The sequence below is a fragment of the Vigna umbellata genome, chromosome 1 (genome assembly GCF_029865625.1).
Source record: "Vigna umbellata cultivar VRB3 chromosome 1, Vumbellata_1.0, whole genome shotgun sequence".
Taxonomy (NCBI): domain Eukaryota; kingdom Viridiplantae; phylum Streptophyta; class Magnoliopsida; order Fabales; family Fabaceae; genus Vigna; species Vigna umbellata.
Genome location: NC_142165.1, coordinates 73,340,815 through 73,350,200, shown reverse-complemented (window position 1 = coordinate 73,350,200; position 9,386 = coordinate 73,340,815). Strand labels below are relative to the sequence as shown.

Sequence of the window (9,386 nt, the reverse complement as noted above, 5' to 3'; positions counted from 1 at the left end):
GACTTCAGCCTTGATGTGCCTCCTCCTTTTTCAATATGAAATTCGAGATTCAGTAAGTTAGTTGGTCAGTCACACAAAAAGGAGTAGCGAATGGTTCAGTTGCATTAACTTCTGCGGACTGGAGGGATAACTCGCTATTCCTAAGACTCAGACTGCGTCTCTTGCCTACACTTACTCAAATGCAGATAATCTTGAATGCCAGCAGTCAAGATTTTCTTTCTTCCTGGCTTGGTAAGTAAGTGCTTTTCTTTGTGGGTGAAGGTTGTTTTGATTATAGCTGAAGTAGGCAGTCTGCCCTTCTTTCTTTTTGAAGGATTGAAAGTCAAAGTCGTTATGTTAAACCTTGGAAGTAGTCCAAGTCAATTTCTGTCGTATCCGGGGCATTGGCTTTTCCCTTAGCCCGTGCACCTCCTTCCGAAGCAAGTAATTGGATTACTTATTGAAGTTATTCTAGAAAGTTGGTGACTTTTAGAGTCAGAGTTGCTTTCTCTTCCTCTTTTCAGTCTTTAATTTCTGTGTAAGAGCCCGAAAGGGAATCAATCGTTAGCATTCCAATCCGTAAAGAATCTCTTTGTCTTATATTCTCTTTCTCGTATTCGAAGTAGTAGAGCGAGCTTATGTGCTTTTCATTTAAGGGAATGATCATTCGCAAAAGAAGTGAGAATCTCCTTCCACCTTTGATTTGATGATAATCGTATCATCCTTGCCTTTCCACCTTCGACTCTCTGTCGGAGAACCACAAACAAGAAAAGAGCTCAGAATGGTTAAGACATTCGCTAGGGAGCTAACATCTTAGATGGTTCATTCCTCTCTCCCTCACACCCTGAAACTAGGGTTTCAGAAGGGCCCCTCCTACTAGCTTCAATCAGCCCCATACTAATTCAAGGGCTATGCATCGAAATGAGGTATCACATTCTACACACCCATCTATCTATTATGAACCTAGCTTAAGCTCGTCTATCAAAAGGGGTTCACTCGGCCAAAGCCCAATGTGACATTGTAAATACTTGAGGGAGTGAGATGCCCACCCACGCTAACCAACGATCCAATGCGCTTGAGTGGATGAACAGGATCCCTTGTTGGAAGAGAAAAAGTAGATAATCTTCCCAGAGTGCCCTATTACAGATTACAGACGTGCCTTCCTACTATTTAAGGAAAGAAGGATAAAGAACCACTTGTGTGGGGAAGGTATACGCGGGAAGAGATCGATCTTGGCTATTGGGACTACTAGCAGGCAAAAAAAAGATGCCATTCGTCCCCAGCCAAAGAAAAGGGTTATAAGAAAGACAAGTATGGATTTCGGCACATGGCCGGGCAGCCTAAGTATAATTGCTAGTTAGACAGCATCACGCGAGCTGCATCATGCAAGCTTTGCTTCTTTCTTCCATACGCCTGCTGCCAAGACCTCCTTCTTCCAGTGGGCAGAAAACTTCATCCCCAGCTACCAACCCTTTTCCAGATTACCAGACAACTCATATACATGATGAACATTTCCCTGAAATGGAAATGAAAGCATCCAAAATATGAGTAAGAAATCAATTACTGATTTTCCAAGTTGGATCCTTCAACAAGCCGGAGAGAGAGAACTGCCTTGTAACCCACTAGCTCTAATTATTGAACAATTAGAGGGAGATGCTACACCTGCCCTTGTATATGTTCGCACCTCCTATTTGAATAAGGCATCCGAGTCAGACTAGCGTCTCCTTCATTCCCAATATATGCTCCACAATTGCCTGCTTCCGGAACTTTACCAACAACCATACTTTTTTTGCAATATTTATAGCTTGCCCCGATTCCGACGCCCTCTTGTATTGATAAAGGGGCTTGGAGGAGGTTAAGACAATTTTTCATTTCAAGATAAATAAAAAAGTCCAAGAAAGCTTTTGTAATGCAAGCAAAACTCTTCCCCGACAAAGAATCAGACAATTCATCGAAAAAGTACTAGGATTAAGGAGACCAAGAAAGCAAGATTGTTGGACTTCCATTTTTCTTTTGAAAGACCCTACCTTAGATCATATCACCAAATCTAGATATTTCATATGTCAACCTTAGATCACTGGAAGGCTTACAACAAAAGATGGATCTTAGGAATAGAATCGAAGACTGGCTGGCCCACTTGTATGTAATAGAAGAGAAGTCAAGGCAAATTCCCCTTCAGGGAGTTCCCATGGGGGCTAGTACACATTCCCTGACGAATGACTGCAATACATGGAAGGTTGACGGATGTAGTACTGGACGACTTTCCCTACGACATTTCATACAAAGAGAATGGGCAGCCTGGAAAACTTGGAATGCTTACCGACTTCGATTCGGTCTATTCTAAGCGGTCCATTGGGTAAGCAGCGGAGGTCAGAGGTCTATACCCATTGCCGTATCGGTTAGCGGTGGAAGTCGTATGGGCCAACTTTCCCTTTTCCTCCAGATCAATGACACTCCCTCCCGATGCTTTTCCAAAAGCTCATTTTCTAACCAAAAAATGGAAGATTTTTCAGACCCGGAATAAACTCGTGATAAAAGCCTTCTTTCTCTAGTAGGAAATCAAACGCATCTGGAAGGCTCGCGTATTCCTATTCTTGTTATGGGAGACTGTCCATACCCTATCTCGACTCCGTTCACAAGACCTTTAGGGAAAGAGAAGGATTCCCATATGGAGCTTTCATTACTGGGCATGCAGCAGGAGATGAAAGAGTTGCCCTTCTTTCAAAAGGCATGATACCAGTCTTTGTCTATTCTTCCGATCTTTCTGAGGCCAAGGAAGGAAAGCACAGTAGAACTAGCGTAGCGGGACGACATGACAGCGGTTGGGAAAAGCTATCTGACATCAATCCAATGAACAGACAAAGCGGCTTGGCCGAAGGGTCAGGAAGAGAGAACGACTATACTTGACTTTCTTTCTGAGTTAGAACCTTACACCCATATGAAAGAAAGCAGCCAAAACAGTAGAGAAGATCTGAGACGGGTTTATCGAGAAAAGTCTTTAGCTCACACCTATCTTTGATGATAGAAGCCAAAAAGAAGGTTTAGGTAGAAAGAACAGCCAGTGTCAGAGAGATGACTTCTGTTGAACTCATGCTTGCCTATCCTCAGGACAGGTCCATTCTCAAGAAAATTCCGTTCTCTCTCTTTCTTACTAGGCGACAAAGCGGAATCCCCTATGTAGAATAAATCGTTTGACCTTTATTGCACTTGAGGAAGACCCGACCTCCTAATACTAAGCTTAAATGCTTGCCTGAATGTGCCTATTACCCTTCTTACTCGTAGTTCCCCAATCGTCTTTGGACAACCTGCCTTTTGAGGAAGATATCGTAATATCAAGATCTAAGCTCTTACCACTTTCCCTTTTTGCTGGGCTTGTTGTCTTGTACTTTGGAAGGGAAATGATTTAGCCCAAGGCTCAAAGCGATTGAGTGCTTGACTAAGTGAGTAGTCGGATTCAATAAAGGCTGATGTGCCTCAGTGATGGCTTTACAAAGGAAATGGAAATGCAGACTCCCCGGGGTGGGACTGGGGACATGCACTGACACTCACTAACTATTTATTTTCCTTTTGTCCAAGGAAAGCGGGACAATAGACCTAACCGGGTATGAAATCCTCCCTTCTACGTTCCATGGATCCTTTGTTACCTTATTCCCTTAAACATGGAATTGCTCCTAGTCTTGACCCAATATATGTCCCTGCAATAAGACAATTTTCTTATTGCTTAAGCACGAGATTCGACAGTTGTGATTCTCTTGGATTGAGCTTTCTCACTCTTTCTATGCCTCTTCCTTGGAGGACCTTCCCACAACACACACGCGACGCTAAGGTTCCCGTGGCAACTCAAGCTAGGATTTGAAGGCAGGATGAGCGGATTTACTGTGCTCGGTTCTTTCCTACTGATGCGCTGTAAGATACATCATTTTAGGGTGTAATAGTATTACAAACCTTCATTCTCACGTTTTCCTCTATCACTAGATCTTCCCTCGTGGGGATGAGATATAGTAGCCCTTAAGCTGTTGAGCTAAAGTTTCAGTGAAATCCTTGTTGGTGCAGGTCTGGGATCAGTAGTTGCTTCCTAGCGACGAGAGCCTTCTACCTCTGCCTTGGCCGATAGTAGAACTCTTAGGTGAAAGGTCAATTCCTAAAAGAAGTAGTTTCTCCGTCTACAATATATATATATATATATATATGAATGTTCTTTAACGTAATTAAATTTATTTAACCTTATACAATTTATTAGTTTTTTATGTATTTAAATAAATTATTATTTAATTATTCTTAAAACATTAAAATTGATAAACATTATTTCACTTAAATCTTTTTTTTAAAATTTTAGTTAATTCATTTATAAATATTATTTAAAATAATCATAAAAATATATTTTTATTAAGAAAATATATAAACAACTTAAATATAATTTTTTCATTAAAATAAATAAATTTTATGATTTTGTTTTAATAAAATAAAATAGTTATATTAAATTAAAATATTATTTTATGAATTTAAATTAATATAATAAATATATTATAATTTTAAAAACTCCCGTGGTTTGCAATGACAAACTCTCTTTGAAGACAGATTTTATCTTCTCATTCGGTATTCGCACATGAAAAACTTTTTTATATAGTAGTTTCTAGAGTGAAAACAAAGAAAAAATATTTGAAAATACTAATTTTAGATGAAGATGAAAATATAATTACCAAAAATACAAATGTAGTTTATAAAGAAATATTTTAAAAACCTTTAATTAGAGACATGCAAATTAATCTTATGTTATTCTGATTATTTATTAAGTATTGTATTCTTTTATTTTTTTTAATCCCATTATAAATACAATAAAGTTTATCTGTTCTATATATACAGATAAAAATGGACTTTTGCACCATGAATTTGAGAAAGCAATTGTGTATAAATATTCATATTAGATACATGCATAGATGTTCGAAAAAATTAATCTTCACATTCGACAAAACAATGATTATTACCATTAGTGTTGTGAAGATTTTGGATATTTATCTAAGATTAATACATTGTAAATCTTGTATTTTAAAATCTTTAATTTTTGTGATATTGATGAGATGCATATCGCTAGCCTAACCTTTTTGTAAGATATTAATTTACTCCTAATTGTTTAAAAAGCAAAATATATTTATTTCAAAATTGTACGGATCAAAATACTGGTATCATTACAAACAATATTATTACTTTTAACCTCTTCTACCTAAAAAAGATAGTGTTTTTTCCGTCTCATGACCAACATTAAGAAATTCTTTTTAATAATACGACTTTATTTATTAGTGAAAAAAAATAATGTTTAACCTGTAGCTACAATTAGAAAATTTAATCATATTTTAACTTTACTTAGCTCGTAATTCCTATTTTTACTCTTTAGTATCATATAAAATGAAGTCACCCTTAAATAGTATTATCGATTATTAAGAAAACATATTTAAAATATACAAATACGAAATATATATATATATATATATATATATATATATATATATAATTTATTTATTGATCTCATATTTTAAAAATGTTTAAAAAGAAGTAAAGCTTCGCATTTTATTTGAAAATATGAATTTTGAAACTGTAACTTTCATTATTATTATTATGATCATTATTATTTAGAATTGTATGCCAAGTTGTGTTTTTTAATTGCATATTCGAGTTAGCTAAATTAGAAATTAATCTAAATTTACAATTGATCTGAAAATTTTTCACACCCAGCATAAATCAAATACAATTCAAATAGGAAAACAATCGTATTTACACTAGTCTGTAACTAATTTTAAATTAAATTTATCAACATTTGTATATTTTTTAAATAATTAATTAGAAAGCCCGAGAAGCATATATAACTGAACATAATTAAAATAAACAAAAAAAATCGAGAGAGCGCATTTGAAAAGGAAAAATGGCGGGCACCGTGGCAGTGATTGAGCAATCGGTGAAGAAGGTGAGAGACGAGTGGGAGATATGCTTCGCTCGCTTCATCCCCTATCCCTCTCTCCCTTCCTCTTCCGATCTCATTCCTCTCCCTCCTCGCCTCCGCAACCTCCCTCCCCGCGGCACCTGGATCTCCTCCTCCTCCGTCGCCTTCCTCCGCCTCTCCTCTCACCTCTCCAACCTGCTCCTCACTATCTCCTTCAACGCCGCTCTCCTCGTCAGTTCCTCCACCCGAACCTTCTTATAACTCCATCACTTCAATGTTTAATAACCGTTTCTATTGATTTTTCTTCATAATAATAACCTTATTTGTTTCGTTCCTTTTTCGGACGACAACGCCTTCACTTTGAATGTGAACTCACTGTATTTGAATAATGTGGCAGGAAGAGCACTACGTCTCCAAGCTGCATTTTACGTGGCCTCAGGTGTCGTGCGTTTCTGGATACCCTGCCAGGGGCATCAGAACCGTCCTAGTTAGCTACAGAGATCCCCTAGGCGAGGCATGATTCTTTATATCTATCTCAAATTGATTTATAAGATTTTTCATCCAACACGACAACTACTAAAATTGCTCAATTCAAAATCAGCTTTCAATTCAGAATCAATTCTTCGATGTCAGAAACTTGCGAACATTTACCTAAAATCACATGAGACCCTGTTGCATTGTAAATGAAGCATGTTAGGAGTGAAGCTGCACACAGTAGCTTATAAGATTTTGTTAATTGGACGTGGATTTTAGTTAGAAACTCAAGTCGGCGAGGAAAAATTTAAGCGCACTATTAGTTCATATTTCGACGTGATTTTGGACAACTCAACATGTAAAATGCACTTAATTAAATTACACCTGTCGAAATAGAATGTTTTTTCTCTGGATTGCATAACAGGACACTTGCTAATTCCCTCTGTGACTTGTGTAAACTTTGGAGATATACGATAACTCTATGACGTCTCCTTCAATATTGTTGATTTATCATTTATGTAAGATCAGTAGCTGTCTCGTGGTGGTTGGGTTGGTAGGGTGTGAGTGAATGTGATACTATTATGTGGAGTTTTACCTGGCTAAATTGATTAATGGACAGTTAATGCAAGTTTTACACAGTTAATTTTCCTCTGTCAGATTCAAAAGTTTGCTATGCGGTTTCCATCAATCTATGAAGCAGAGTCATTTATCGGTGTTTTAAAGGTAATGGTTGCTTATCATAATTTATTATCGCTTTTCACCAAAATATCCGCAGTCTTGGGGCTGAACTTCTTCTAAGACCACGTTCTCCCTTGTCAATTCTTGATGACTGTGTCGCTTCGTAGGAGATTCTGAAAGGTGACAAGGATCCAGAACCTTTGAGTACCGACTTTGGTTCTGAAATTTCATCGCAGTCAGAGTTTATGTCAACAAACGAACACTCCTATAGTAGGTATAAAAGAGTTTGCGTGATTGGATAAATAGGAGGATGTACGGAGTTCTTAGGCCTTGATATGTTATATAACCTTTCACTGATCTGTTTTCTGTTCTGCCACATTTATCTAAATTAGATATCTGTTCTCATTACTTACATTGAGATATTAGTTGACTTAGTATGTTTAGAGGAAACTTCTCTATCAGTACTTTTAGGGGAGAAAATCAAAAGTTGAAGTGAAATTAACTTGTTCATAAATTAAATTAAGCTTATGCATCAGTTAAAAATCAAATTTTGAAGAAGCCAACAGAAAATAACTTTACAAATTTCACAAGTTTTGACTTTATTGCGAAACTAATTTACTTTTTTCTTTTTATATTTTTCTCTTAGAAGTAGTTATGGAGACGTTTCTTCAAACAAACCCTGAATTATGTTGGAGATTTTGAATGAATACTGAGACTTTGTCTTATTTATAGAGGTTGTGAAGAACTGAGCTTCATGACTCCGGCTGACAATTACATTCCACAATTGCCAATATTTGTGAATAATGAGGTGGGGCAACCTTCAGGAGCCGAAGTAAAGGGAACCACACCCAGTCACAACTTTGAAGGCGTGCTCCCAGCCTTGCCACCCAGTTTTACCTCACTACTAATGGATTGCTCTCAGAACAACCTGGGTTTGTGAGCCTTTTTGTTTTGACCTAATATTTGTTTTTATTTCTATCACAACCTATTTCATTTGAATAAAACCATACGTTGCAGCTCAACCAACCGTTTCGGAGGAAATTGAGCTCAAATCCCAAATTGTGGTACATATTTTTGAATTTTGGCAAAGATATTCATTCTTTAATTAGCACAGTCACATTGTGATGCTCATTATAGTTTATGTTTTCTCCAAGATGCAAATATTTTGAGAGTGCAACTTCTCTACCACTGAAATGATGTTTTTTTTTTATCTCTTTAATGTAGAGGTATATGGAAGATTCTTCCTTCCAAGGTAGGAATCCTTTTTTCTTATTGCATATTAGTCTCTTAAGTTGGATAACCATGATGTGCTGTTTTATTTATTTTGTTCATTGTTTTCCTTTCTCCATTCCCCGGGCAGAATCCGAATGGAAAATTGTGAAAGTTTTTATTTTTGTTTGGTTTGAACATTGATCGTTTGATGCACCTCGTATCATCGGATGCTTTAGTTATGCTATTTAAGCTCAGGTATTTATTAGTACTAGAGGTGATGCACGGTCTTCCAAATTGTGTCCAAGAGATTCCTGACCCATTTTCTTGTCATTAGATATGTTGATTAAGGTGGAGAAAGTTATCAGCGAATTGGGGGGTGATATGTCCCTTTAGTTTACCAGCCCAGGGAATTGAAAATGACTAACGAGCAGCGTAGCATCTCTCCATGCTTACTGCACCTGAACCATGAAGACCTCTCCACACATTGCCCAACAAATGTACAGCGGACTTCTTTCTTTACAGTTAGGCCAAATTTTGTCTTGGTATCTTTTGTTGTTCAACAAACAGCAAGGTCAGATGAAAGGTAAGGCATGATAAATCAGTGTTTAGCTAGTGAAACCGTATCAAGTGGTTTCTGTTTAAGAAACCTTAGTTAAAATAATGATCTCAGAGTAATTGTAATCTGGTATAGTACAAATATATTAACAATATGCTTCTCTCCATTATGGCACCATATGATATTGAATCTGGCAAAATCCAGTCATTACACCCCTGTTTTGAATTATGGGCCAAATTCATTTAGAAATTCACCAGTACAAAATTTTCAAGTTATTCTCAGCTTACTGTCACTCTAACCATGTGTTTGGTTGCTCGTTCCATTGTTTAAAAGTTAAAACGTAGAACCAACCATGCACCAAGTGGTTGAGTTGAATATTTATTTCAGAACAAAAGGAAAGGGCTACCTAAACATCAGCTGCTACAGATTTTGCTAGGATTAAGAGAGTGAAGAGACAGGAAACTAATCATGTGGAAAGTCAAACACCGAGTAAACAGCTAATTTTTTTAACAGGTAACAAAAGAAGGTATTGATCATCAAGTCAGTTAGTCC

At 36.9% G+C, this 9,386-nt stretch overlaps 1 protein-coding gene across 1 annotated transcript; it reads left to right on the top strand.

The window, feature by feature from the left end:
- The first annotated feature begins 5,883 nt into the window (after nt 1-5,883).
- On the top strand, nt 5,884-9,051 carry LOC124820903 (poor homologous synapsis 1). Its single transcript, XM_047292688.2, has 8 exons — nt 5,884-6,145; nt 6,312-6,428; nt 7,046-7,111; nt 7,234-7,340; nt 7,799-7,998; nt 8,084-8,130; nt 8,291-8,318; nt 8,613-9,051. Exons 1-8 carry the CDS (start codon nt 5,897-5,899, stop codon nt 8,669-8,671), a joined length of 873 nt encoding a protein of 290 aa, XP_047148644.1. The 5' UTR covers nt 5,884-5,896; the 3' UTR covers nt 8,672-9,051.
- Nucleotides 9,052-9,386: the final 335 nt, after the last annotated feature.